General features: G+C 45.8%; 1 protein-coding gene across 1 annotated transcript in view; it reads right to left on the minus strand.

Annotated features, from left to right (window-relative positions):
• The window catches only part of LOC146865447 (betaine--homocysteine S-methyltransferase 1), a 51,161-nt gene extending 40,674 nt beyond the window's left edge, over positions 1–10,487 (minus strand). The window contains exon 1 of the mRNA XM_085632254.1: positions 10,409–10,487. Within this exon, the coding sequence (XP_085488380.1) occupies positions 10,409–10,423 (15 nt within the window). The 5' untranslated portion in view covers positions 10,424–10,487. The remainder of the gene's footprint in view (positions 1–10,408) is intronic.
• Between the last annotated feature and the right edge of the window lie 3,252 nt (positions 10,488–13,739).

Consider the following 13,739-nt stretch of genomic DNA (forward strand, 5'->3'; position numbering starts at 1 on the left):
CTCCGAACAGGCCCGTCCTTTTCGGATTTGGGGGCGTATTTTTTGCTACTTCTCATTATCTCCTCCAGCCAATGGCAAGAGGAGACAACAGAAAAACACGCCCCCGAATCCAGAAACGCCGCTGCCTTTCTCCGAGGCATTTCTGCTTCGCCTCGGAGAAAGGCAGTGGTGTGCTTGTTCAGTTCGTGGGTATGTTATGAATGAAAGGCCTTGAATGCTAGTCAGAATTACTCTCGCGTTATCCATGTTGAGACCTCTAATTCTGTACCCCTTGATTGATCTAAAATTGGAGTCCTTCTATTTTTGCCAAAAGTCTTGTTTTTTAAGTTTCCAAAATCTGGTCACCGTATGCCGTGCTCCAAAGGAAGGAACAGAGATTCGCACCGTTCACCACGGGGTGGGGGGCAATGCATAAAGTGTACCCTGGGAGGAAGCAGGTATTATGCAGTATAGAAACGAAAAGGCAGTACACACCGAGTTCCACGAATGACACCGTGAAACGCATACAGGGCTCACTGGCAAGAAATGAGGCAAACAAATATGTAGTTGAAAGGAGATGCTGCTGCGCTTTGAATCTGCGGGTGAACATGTGGCACTTTATTAGAGTGAAATGAGGTACAGAGCTGTGTTCTGAAACAAGATGTGTTGAGAGGGCTAAGCCAGTGGGGCTGTGGGAACGGAGAAAGGAAGGCATCCAATGAGTACACAGCACTCTTTAATAAAGCTGAAACGAGCTGGCTTAGGAAGCAATTGCATCATTTGTAAATTACAGGTGAGAATTTGGCCTCAGGTGCCTGGTGTGTGTGACACGTTTCTACCCATACAAGTGGTCGGGGTCCCAGGGCTGTGGTAACATCTCACACTCTCATGAGCAGCCTCTGATCTCTAACGTGGGTCGCTGCCGAGGGTCAGCGGAGTGTCTGCTGGCCCTGGCCTGAGGAAGCCTGACTTCGCTCAGGCCTGGCAGGGCGCTGCTCCCATCTGCCCTTCGGATGTGGATGCCAGTCCTGCCGCAACATGCCCTTTCGGTCCCTTCCCGGCACAGGCAGATGAATGGAGAATGCCAGCCCAGTGCCCGGCAGGAGGGAGGGCGCACGCTGCGGCAGAGGAATGAGGTGTAGCAACACCAGGACGCGTACTGTGTACCCATCCCCTCCCCCACCCGCCGTTCCCGCCGTTCGCCCCCGTGGCACGCTCCTCCGCGCTGTGCGGCACACGGCGTCCGTGCCAGCTGACTGTAGGGCGAAACATAACTAGAGCGCCCCGCTGCCTTGTCCTCACAAACCATACAGAACCACATAAAAGACACAAAGGGCCCACTCCTTCACGAAGGTGTGCCAAGCAGGGGGCATAGCTGATCAAAAGACGCACAAAGCCCACGCGTCTGCAGGGAAACAGTGTCATGGGACAGGGTTGACACTGCACGAGTATCACACACACCCCGAGTCTCTGCAAGAAACTCAGAGTGCTGTGTTACTGAGGCAGAGAACGACTCCTACATGCCAGCTCTGCAGGGACTGCCAGGGCGCAGGATTACAGCAGGGCTCAATGGCTCCTGCACTTTCAGGTCTTGTAGCAAGGTTCTATGGCTGGCATACTCACATTAGGGCCCGGGGCCCCTCCACCTCAACATGTGGCCCCTGGTCAACATCCGCATTAGGCTGCTGCTCACTCCACTCAGTGAGGGGGGCGGCATCGAGGGCGTTGGGCGGGGAGGTGGTGGTTATCACCACTGGGAGCTCTTAAGACATTTCCATGGCATGTCTGTGACGAGCTTCACACAATGATTGAAAATCCCCCGAGGAGCACACATAGCGAACTTTGCACTAAATTCTAAATTCTTCCCAACTTGTAAATTGTAGAAATTAGCATAAATAGCATAATTTACGTGAAATGTGAAAATACATATAAAAATTCCCTTCAACCTAGGACGCCAGGTCAAAAAAAAAGTGGAATCAAAGCGTGGAACAGTCACTGGGGGCTTCTGAGCGCTGTACATAGCAGATACATACATTTATTTTAGACAAAGACGGTATGCAAACGTCCCACTGCACACGATCCTTGCTTTCAAACACTTTCATGTGCCCACCTGCTATTTTCCAGCGCTTAGAAACGGCAAAATAAGAACGCAAGATATCCTGCCCATATGCTCCGTCACCTCCGTACTGATTCTGTGCAGAAATTAACGACAAGTAAAGGGTCAGGGAGCAGGGCTCAGTCATGGCAGCTAGTTCAGCTGTGAAAGCGCCTCGAGCCTGCAGCCCAATGTGCTGTAACGAATAAGCTAAGATGTGCTGAAGTCCCAAAAGCACTTTAAGCGATCCCTAGATTGTCGACACATATTGAATACCTGGTAATACATACAAATCTTAATTGCGAAAGAACTTTCCATCTGTCATCATTTTTCGAGGCCTTGGAAGAGAAAGCTACTCTCATGGATGGCTTTAGAGCGTATGACTGGTGCCACCGCAGAGGGCGCCGGACTCAGAGGTTGCTGCATTTAGAAATACCTTAAGGGATTAAAAGCACCAGCTGCAGAGTTGCCTGTGTGACCAGCAACATTTTGGTGGTTATAAAATGCAAAGATAACCCTGGTGATTAATGTACCTTCTGGAGAGAGAGGTTTGTTTAGTGTGGTTTTGAATGATCAGAGCAGAGCAGAGGGTTAATGTCCCTGCTGTAAAGCACCTGCACGTCACAGGAATGTAATTTTTGCAGCTTAGTGGGTTAATGGGCTTTGTCACAGAGAGCCTTTTGTTACTACAGTTCATAAGTTACAATCCTAATACAGCATCCTGCGCTATGAGCTGCACCTAAACAGCAAGGCATAGGTTTAGAAACTTCTGTTTTTTCCCAGTCTTTCATTGCTAAAAGGCATTAGTCTGGGAAGAAATAAATTGGGTTAACCTTCAAGGTTTGTCCACCACAATCCATACTGAAGTTCACCTCCACTCTTGCTAGCAGGTCTATTAAGCAGCACAGCCAAGAACAGTGACTATCACTCAGGTCACAGGACCCTTGAGAAGGGCCAGCTCTAGGGCAGTGCAACCAGTGTGACCGGGCGCTGACTTTGGGTGGAGACATAATGTTTACAAGTAAATTAAGGTTTTAAAATCGCTTGCTACCTCCTTCGTGGCCTCCAGCAATTTTCGGCAACAATAAAATGTCATGATGACTGGGGTTTAATGTTCTTCCTACAGAGAAATCGGAGTTTTGTCTAGTGGAAGTTTTGACTTCAGCAAAGGTAGCACATAGGGTTAATGTGCCTGCAGCAAAAAACATGTACCATGCAGATCACAAACTGCACATAATGTAAATAGGTTAGTGGGCTTCTGCGTGTGTGTGTGTAGGTGGCTCTGTGGGTGGCTCTATTTGAGTGGCTTTGTGTGTGGCTGCAAATGCAATAAATCTCGCATTTGAGAGTGGTTAAGCTATTCACATTATAAATAACAATGCCGTTTCTTTAAATGTTTTAAAAACAAAAATAATGTCATGAGCAATGCCAACAGCTCTAACTTTAACAATGCCGAGACCGTTGCATTGTAAATGCTCGTTGCTTATGCTGTCGCTAAGCCACAACAAACGATTACCTGCTGTGGCAAAACATCAGCTAAAATAAAAAAAGTCACTTCAGCTTGATGACTTACACGTTCTCATGCATCACCATGTATTATGCATGTAGCATAATAAACATGGCAGCCATTTTCAATTACATTTAATTTACTGTCTTGGAGCTGTAAATTACGAAAAATGTGAGGTGGCAGCGAGAGAATTGGAGTTGTGGGGTTTAAAAAGGAAACAAAACAAATAAAGCTGGAAAATGTTGGGGGATAAGACAGCAGGCAAATTCTAGGTAGAACAGCAACAGGGAGGGCACGTGGGTGCAGGGATTTGAGGGACACTAGTAGAAACACATGCACTCCATGAAATCCTGCTAGAAAAAGTAGTTTCTCGATGGAAGCAGTGAAATGATACAGGTAATCTAAAGGAGGTTAAATAAGCTATTCTCCAGAGAGGATCAAACACAAGAAAGTGAATGCTGCAAAGCCATAGAACAAGGAAACAAATAAGGGACAATAAATTCGCCTGATGGTAAGTAATGGGCTGACTCAAAGTCCACCGTTTGTGTTGCACTGGTCCAAAATAGGTTTGACAGTTAAAACTAATCTGTAACAATACCCAATTATGATCTCTTCGCCATCAAATGTGGGTTAGCAAAAAGAGGGAGGTTTCCTAATAGCACTGTGCTGCCAAGAAGCCTGTAGTCCATTTAGCACCGTCCTCATGAGAAATAGGAAGATATTACATTCATAATTCAAATTGAATAGCTCTAGTTTCCACATAGTGAGGCGAGGACAGCGTTGCAGATTTGCTCCAGAAACAATAGACTGGGTAAGGTAAAAAAGAACAAATCACTGAAAAAGAGTTCAGTATTGAAGTATGGCTGGCATTTGTAACCTGCTTCAACTCGTTTATGGGCTGCTGTAGAGTGAAGAGCATGGATGTAAAAACAGGTTTGCATCACAGGCATGATTACTGCAAACCGTTATAAACTATCAAGACTGCCAATAGGACACCATCATGACTGTCAGAAGGCCTGTTGAACTGGAGAGCCTGTGCTCTCAGCATAGGTTATGTTGGCTAAATGTCAAGGACCAGTGGACATTCTACAAACTTAAGCCACATCTGCTTGCGTTTTAAATGGAGTAAGCTCATCCTTCGTATTAAAAAAGGTTGTAGATTGTGTGTGCAGATGGGCAGTATTTGTTAAACTGGGGTGGGAGTAAATCACCAGGTACTTCTACCTGAAAGCATGTGGCTCCTATTGAAAAATCATTCACTAGCCATTTGTCCACAGGTTAAGAAGTACTCTGTGCCAGTGTGTGCTTAATATGTGTTTCTGGGTACTCCAGAAAGGGGATTCTTTGCAGCTGGAAAGATTGATATCTCAAATTACATCACTGATGGCATCAACCAGTGAGATTAGTTTTTTTTTTTTATTTAAAGTTTGAGACAAAGATATATACTAGGCTACTGCACAAGTACAATTACCATTATTGTACTAATGAACGATACGGTTTCTAAAATGTCATCTGAGTGGCTATATAGGACTTCCTGTGTGCAGGTGGGTGTTTGTCACTGGGTGTGTGAGTGGCTGTATAGGTCTGTCAGTGAGTATGGGAGTGGCTGGATAGGTAGGAATGGGTTTGCAATTGGTTTTCTGGGTGTGAGTGGTCGTATGAGTGGTTGCAGGGATGGGTCTGTGGTTGATGTCAGTGATGTCACTGACCAGGTCATAAGTGTCTATGCGATGTCATAAGCAGTGCACTGCAGGGGCGCAAGTTATAGCTAGCTCAGGTAAATAACTGCTGAATTTCACTGGCTTTGTGCGTTTAAAGTCTGAGCGGAACTATAACATCTCTAAACTTTCAGGTTTTTTCTTTCAGTTGAATTTCAAAGGTTTAATTTAATTTCCGAACTGTAATCTGTAACCTTTGCGCGTGGCTGTATGGGTGTGTGAGTGGATGGGAGGTGTTTTGTGGGTGAATGAATAGCTGTATGGGTCTGCGAGTGGGTGTACCGGGCCAGGACACAACCTCACCTGTCCTTTTAACCAACAAGAGTACACAGTTTTGCACAAAATGTCTATCCAACTAGAGTACTTTCTACTGGTCCCTTAGTAAGTGTTCGCTCATTGAGTAAATTCTATACTAAAGCTGCATAATGGACCACAAGCTAATGTCTCCATTGACCTGTGTTTTGGCAATGTGATTGGTTGAGCATCTTCAACTAGGAGTCTGTTGTAACATGAATCCTCCTAATGAGGAGACAAGACAAACAGGTAAAACTCCAAACAAGGGTCATTTCATTTCTTAATGATATGAATTAATGCTTCTTTGCTTGGCGAAAACTCTTAATTTAAAGGGAGAATTATGGACTTCTCTTCTCTCACGAGGACAAGACAAGAAAGCATTCATGGGGAAGGGGGCTTCGGTCCCCCTTCGGGGATGGGGGGGGGGGTTGGCCCCAGAGACCCCATCTACCAGGGTCTAATCTCTTGATGGTGGGTGCCCTGGAGCCCACCCAGTGCGGCGTGTTGGTCCACGAGGACAAAACCAATGCCCCTGCAATCCCTTCTGGCTCCCCACCTCTAGCAGGAGATTGCATTGAGCACATAGGAGCAGCAAAGAAATGCTGCCCCAACGCGCGTGGTAGCAGTTTTCGCATCTGTCTGCTCCTAGTGAGCAGTTTTCTTGCTCCCACCCACTGGGAGCTGACTTATGCTCCTATCAATGAAAAGCAAACACCTGTGACATGTGGGTGGGGACCCCAGGGCATAGGGAGCCTGCTGTAGGGGGTGGCGGTCCCCAGGACCATTATTGGCTCCAGAAGGGGGGCTGTGCAGCCCCCTTTTGTTATTTTAGGTCTGCCCTGGGGAGATGGTGGTCCCGGGATGGATGGCCACGTGCCCCTCCCCCTTTAACTTCAATCTGCCTGGCCCTGGGGAGGTGCAAGTCCCTGGTCCGTAAAAGGGCTACTTGGGCACACAGTCCCCTCTGATATTTATACTAATGCCTGCCTCAAAGAGGTGGAGGTCACCATATCGTGGTGGAGGTGGTGCACATGCACCTCCTAATCACCCCACCTAGATATGTAATTCAATATGCTGCCGGCCCTGGCCCACCCAGGGGGTCAAATTCAAACTGAGACTCTTTTTAAAATTTGTGAATCTTTGTCATGCATTAAAAATTTTTTGGGCCCCAATGGGCTTCTTGAGGGACGACACTAACCGGCCTAGTGAGGTCAGAGTGTTCATACCCTTCTTTTTATACCTTTGTTTGGGACTCGGCTGAGTCAGTTCCTGATTCAAGTGTTGGCAGCCAATCAAATCTCTGCACTAGATCAGTTGGATTGCCGGAGGGTCCGGCTCCCTGGATATAAAGCAAATTAAGCTAGCAAACAGAACCCAAGCAAATTGGAGCTGCACTATACAAAGCTTACACTAAGTAATGAGGAATGCATTTCTAGGTCTGCTTTCAGCATGTCCCAATATGCCTTTGCGACCACATAGCTTTGTGTTAGGTTGAAGCCAGAGAAAGTAAGGCCAGAAGGCAGCTTTCTGGACTTTGGTGCAGCCCCCTGGGCTGCTGTGTACTTGATTTAGCACTGACATTCCTAACCAAGTTAAGCTAGCAAGTAGTCATTTACATGTTAACAGAGGTGAAAGGAAAAGCAAAGAATGTGCCCTGTACTACTAATCTTTTTAAACACCTTCATTTTTAAAAGGCAATTTTGTAAACAAAGGATAATGACTCAAAAATTCCCAAAAATGCATTTCATTAACAGGTAGAAGCTGTGAACCAGAGTACAGATTACATCGCCACACCAAAAAGCATTTTTTTTTAAGTGATGGTTCTCAAACATGAGCTGAAAAACGCACACCTCAACTGCCCCGACAATGATGGCATATGCAAGCCATGAGGCAAGTCCGTTATGTGCACCCTCCACGAGGCCTAGGTTATAATTATACGGAGGAACAGCATAATAGTAAATCACATACAAGTATTTCACAGTGCTCTCGTACAACAAGGGGGAAAGCGCTATTAACAGTTGGATTAATCCCAAGTTTCACATTGTGCTATTCAACCACTTGATGGTATCTTTCAATCTTATTTTACAAGAAACCTAATGCTTGGTCTGGCTAGTTTCTGGCACAAGGATCCAAGCCCTTTGAGCTAAGCCAGAGTCAACCATCTGGCTCTAGCTTAAAGCCTTCGGTGGCTCACCCACGTTTCACAATGACAATTTAGGGGGCCTAGGAAAGATTTACTATCAATTTAGTTAAGCAGGAGTACAAACCGTGCAGGACTCCTTGTTTTGAGATTCATAAATATGAATGACATACCGATGTGTTCAGAAAGTGATTACCCAAGAGCACACAAGGTGCCACAAGGGAAGGCAGAGATTAATTAAAAAGCATGCCTTCTGGTTCTTTAGTTTAGCTCATTTAACAACTGGGGGTTTAGTGGTACCTATGGTGATATTTTAATTACTCAGTAACTACTCGATCAGAGACAGGTGACACTTTGAATACAGATTTACCAACCAATATATATTTTGGTAAAGTGGAAACGCCAGGACTAAGTGGCAAGTTCCGTGCCAAGGTCAAAACATTCTCACTCGAATGTCCAGTGACGAAGGTTGCACGTTTGCGTACCTCAGTGAAGTGCAACCTTGCTTGGGGGTCCTTTGTCATGGAATTTTTTTTAACACTTGCTTCTTTAACAGAGCCCAATTCAAAACCCTCGGATTTTTACAGCAGGGAGACTAAAAGCATAAGATTCCATTAATCAAGTTACTGTTTTGTGCACTAGACTCGCCAAAGGTTGCTGCAGCAAACAGAGGGCTTACTTAGCCCATAATGCTGCAGAAGGACAGCAGCTCAGATTCAGCATAACAGTATAGTCACATCTATGACTTCTAGATAGAAGATCTCTCTAAAGGACAGTAAGGGATGAAACCCTCAAAAGAAATCCACGACTTGCTGTAGACACCGTGCACGTGCTTTGCTTACCGGTCTCCCACTGTGCCAAAACTCTGTGGCACTGTAACCACACAGATCATACTTTTTTGGCCTTGGGGAGAAAGCCTGCGAGTAACCATGGATTAGAGCTAAAAACTACAGTCAAACGAACGAAATATAATTTAAGGTAACCTATTCCTATGCACCAACATAATTTAACACCAACTCGATAGTTGTGCCTGGTCCAAGTCGAGCTGGAGGTCGAGTGAGGAGGGTTTGAGAATAAAGGGCTTCCAAGAATACTGCCATAGTGCATTCCACTAGGGTCCATTTACCTTCGGAAGCCGCCATCTGGTCCAACAGAGGAATTGCAAATATGTGCTTACCCCGTGATTAAATCCTTAACAGATTTTGTTCTGTAAAACGAAGGGCTGTGCGCCTTGAAAGTAACCTGGGTTCAACGTCAAAGGATCGATTACATGCAAATACATAACTTCACTAAAGTAAAAACTGAAAGGCTGTCCTCATTGCATGTAGTCCTTTTTCTGCCGACCAATCGAGGAGATGGTATTTGAAATTCAATATTGCAGAAATGGAAGCCGACACTGCGCGACGCAACATTCACGACTTCACTCGTTTGGCAGTTTTCAAAGCGTGTAATAATGCAAAAAGACTTATAACACCAGGGCGAGTAGATACTCGTGGCATGAACCTTACGAAGCGTTAAACCTGGATCCATTAAAAACAATTCATAGAGGCAATACTCGCCAAGTTTTAGGAGCGTTGCCGCTAAAGGTTAAGGGCCCCGTGTCATTTTAAAGTGAGTTTGAGAGTGTCAGGTCGCTCTCCGCTGGAGGGGACAGTGATCGACGGGCCCGTCCTCTGCCAGCTCAACAAGCGTAGGGCTGAACCACCGATTGCCCCACTGAAGAACTGGCACGGTCTCTCCAAATCAGTAGGAACGGGCATATGGATAGGAGTCAACATTATAGTAGGAACACAAAAAGGGAAAATAAATAACACTCAGGAGACAGCATTTGCCCCATTGACTTCTGTTGAAGAAATGCCAGTTTCAGACGGAAGACAACCAAAATAAAGCGGTATGTAAACTTTAAAAAGCGGGTCTATTCGCATGTATGCGTGAAATTCGCGGTATTAGATTAGCCTGCGTTGAGGAGCAAACCGCAGCAAATAGACGTCTGTTTCCTCGTTTACCGCCTCCACCTGCCCCCCAGAGTGCTCAACCTCCGTCCGCAGTATGCGGGAAAGCAGGAATGCGCCCCTATTATGCTAGTGCCACGCTGGGCAGCGAGCAAGCTAAATGCTTTGCGCTGTCCCAGAGGCACACAAAATACGTACGCCATTAGTAAACGAACTTTAGAGAACAAAAACAAATAAAATCATAGTCTACAGAGTAGAACCATAAATGATAAAATACAGAGTTGACATCTGAGCTTTCAGTTACAAGCAAGAAGTAGTACCAAGTGGTTACCGACGATATTTTCTATTACAGAACCGCGTGGACAACCACAATGAAGTTTAATATAACAATTACCAAGGGGGGAAAAATACTAAGGCCAACTGATAAGGTTTTTAACAGGCACGTTTTTTTCTTTAGAACACCACGTCCCGAAGTACGCATCTTAAAAGCGCTCACTGAAGCACTTTATTTACCTGCGAGCATTGATGTATTTTTTTTTACTTCACTCAAACACTACTCGCGCGCTACCAGCTTTACGCACTTTCAAACCACCCTCCCCACCCACCCCGATCTGCGCAAACCGCCCAGATCTGCCGCCCTGCGCCTTTGTAAACGGCTCCGGTGCTCCCGCTAAACAGTCGCGGGAAGGGCAGCCGCTCAGTTCAAGTCCTGGATTCGCTTACTTTCTTCGCTGCCATCCTGCACGCCCGCTGTCAGCCTCGCAAACGCGACGTCCCAGTGTGCAAACAGGAAAGAAAGAGTGCGTCTTTGGTGTGGACCCTCCCTTTATACCGAGCGGGGCGGATCCCGGCGGACTGCGCTCGTGATTGGAAGGAATCCTCCACCCCCAATAAACAGGCAACAGCAACGGAGCCCCTCTCTCATGAGGGTAATACTATATATCATGTGGGCTCCCCGGGGGTGGCTTCCTTCAGGAGGGTCCATTTTTTTCGGGCGAATCGTGTACTGTAGACCATGTCCCTGGGGATGTTTGATTGGTTAATTTAAGTGCAGAGGCGTGGTCTTACCGTTACTACTGTGGTCCTGCAGGTAGAGTAGGGTAGGTTGTCCTTTGTTCTGTCCTTGTAGGTACACAGAACATTGGCTTGGTTTACATTTGGTTGGGTTACGAGATAAGGCTGTAAATTAACCCTTGCTTTACAGCTGGGATTTGTGAAGTGGGGCTAATATGTCAGGCAAGAGAATCTTTGTGAGGGAGGTGTTGAGGGCTTTGTGTGCGGCCCGAAGGGGTGACTTGATATGGCCTGGAATGCTTTATCGGGTGTGGGCTGGCCTTTCACAGCCGTAGGGGGAAGCAACTAGTGGGGTAGTGGCCATGGTTTTGGCCAGCTCACCACCACGTGCGAAAGTGAGGGGAACAGATCCACAGCTCTCTCAGGTTGGGGCAGTCTGAGGAACAACGCACAGTTAAACCTGATAGAATAGACCAGGTGAAGTGAGCAGCAGTGACCTACATACATCAGGCCAAAGAGAGTGTGAGGTTTGGTACAACCATCCTGTCCAGAAGGGGTATCCGGCCTTGTGGAACCCATGTTGGACTACAGCCTCCAGCTGTGACTCCCTGGAGATTTTCAGCTTTCAAAACAGAGACTAAGTACGAATGTGGCAATCTGCACTGTGTCTTCATCCAGCAGCTTTCTGACGACAACGCTTCCTCATCCCTGGATACCGCCTGTAGCCATGTCCTGCTGAACTTACCTTTCAAGACATTTTTTGCTGACTATCTTCTAAGTCCGAAGATAAGCTCCAAACAGGCCCAATCCACTTCTTGTATCCTACCGGCACTCCATGGAAGTCAGACATATTTTCAGACTTTGACCCGGTCTTGCACGACTAGATGTCCATGGTTGATGCTTTGATCTTTTAGGTGCTAGTTTTTACCTAAAACTTAAAAAATGTATAACTGTGGTTCTAGTGATTGGAATTTTGTTGTTTTAATGTCAAATAATTTATCAGAATGTACTCTATTCTTCTAACTTGGTGTTGGTTTTTCGTGTGTTGTGTTTTCACTTTATTATTACTGTTTGTGTGCTGAATAAATACTTCACACATTGCCTCTAAGTTAAGCCTGGCTGCTTTTGTGCCAAGCTACCAGAGGATTAAGCAAAAGTTAATTTAGTGACTTTTGTGGTTCACCCTGGCAGCTATTGGGGTTGTTGCATGAGCAGGGTTAACATCCCACTCAACCAACATCCTAATTTCTCACATGTTCTGAGGTGATGTAGCTCTATTACATTTACATTTCAAATGTCTTTCCATACTGCTCACCTGACAGAGCCTTTGTGTAGTGACACTACTCACAGCAGGGCTAGCTCCAGGCTAGATCACCCACAACAAAGGCACTGAAGTGTGTTCAAGGTGGACAAAGATTTGACCTCACCTAAAGGGTCCCCTTCAACCTGCAGCTCCACACCTACTAACCCATAATATCTACAACAAGCATTGGCATAGCCAATCGGTCTCACCTTTAGGTTCTTATAAGGGTTTAGCTAGAGCTATTGGCTTTTATAATGTGTCTAAGCTATGTTGTAGAGTAGAGTGACTTGTGTGCAGCATGTTGCAACGTTATAATAAAAGAGTGTTATAAGCATTTTTGTTACCTTATCTATAATTAAGATGATATTCACCCCTTCTCTACTCCCTTAATACCATTAGCATTCTAAGCACTACACAAACAACATGACCATGACATAAAGTCAGGACAAAATTTGAGGCCAGCCCAGTGGAAGAAGTCTGCTATGTAAAAACCAAATAACATAGCATGCAGCACCTCGAATAGGTCTATGGGCATTCTATGCGCTATGATATGCTGCTATCACATGGGAGACGTGTCCTATACAGGCAGCAGGTAGCACCACGCAGGAAGCCCAGTGCACAACAGACTCAGCAGCACAGCCAGCATCAGGACGAGCCAGGCTTCCTGCTCCAAGTCTGTGTGCTTTGAGTGAAACACTGTAGCTCCTCCTGATGAAGAGCCAAGTGTCTGCCGAGCACCTCTGCTCCCCCCGAACTAGCTGCAGGCGCTGCGGCCCACTTTTATTTACTCAGAGGGGAAGTTGAGGCATCTGGCGTCGAAGAACAGAGGAAAGTGCCTTTTTCCGAGCATCAGAACTGACCCCCTCAAGGCTGCTGGGTATTTCCAAAGGAGGTTTTCTGCTATCAGAAGATATTTTCTGTGAGGGCACAACAAATGCTCTGTACGTGTTTGAGTTGAGGGGGGTGTGGGCTTGGAAGTGCTCGAGCAGAAGCATACAATTAAAGGGAGGGGCCAGGATGTGGGTGGGGCAGAGATGGTTTATAGAGACGGGACCCTGACTGATAGGACCAGACACAGAGTGAAAGAAGATAAGCACCACAGATATACACACACACAAATCACTCTTGTGCAAATATAAACATAAGCACCACAGATATACACACTCACAAATCATACTTGTGCATATACAAACACCCCAGATATAGACACAGTATTTATCACATTTGTGCACATATAAACAGAAGCACTACAGATATACACACTCTCAAATCACACACGTGAACATAAAATCACAAGCACCATAGATTAGGTTGACAAGATGTCCTGGATTTCCCGGACAGTCCCAGTTTTTGGATGACTGTTCCGGTGTCCTGCCACTTAACTTAATTTTAAATAAATGTTCCGGTTTTTGAGAAAAGTGTCAGCTCATCCTACAAAACAGAGCTGTAACATGTGCTCAGCACCTCTGACGAGTGAATTAACTCACATAGTTTATCTTTTTGATTCAGGCAACACAGGAGGAGGTCAGCTAAATACGCCAAGCAAGAAGAGGCAAAGTGGGGTGGGGGATCTCAGGGGGAAGGTCCTGGCATGACTATTGTTTTGTAAATGTAGCCTTGTAAATGTGTGCCTAGTTATATAACTATATATATATATATAAGCACACATTTACAAGGCTAAATTTACTTCTGGCCTCTTCCTGCTCTGCCTGCAAGAAAAAAGATAAATTACGCTAA

Source organism: Triturus cristatus, chromosome 2_1 (assembly GCF_964204655.1).
Source record: "Triturus cristatus chromosome 2_1, aTriCri1.1, whole genome shotgun sequence".
NCBI lineage: Eukaryota > Metazoa > Chordata > Amphibia > Caudata > Salamandridae > Triturus > Triturus cristatus.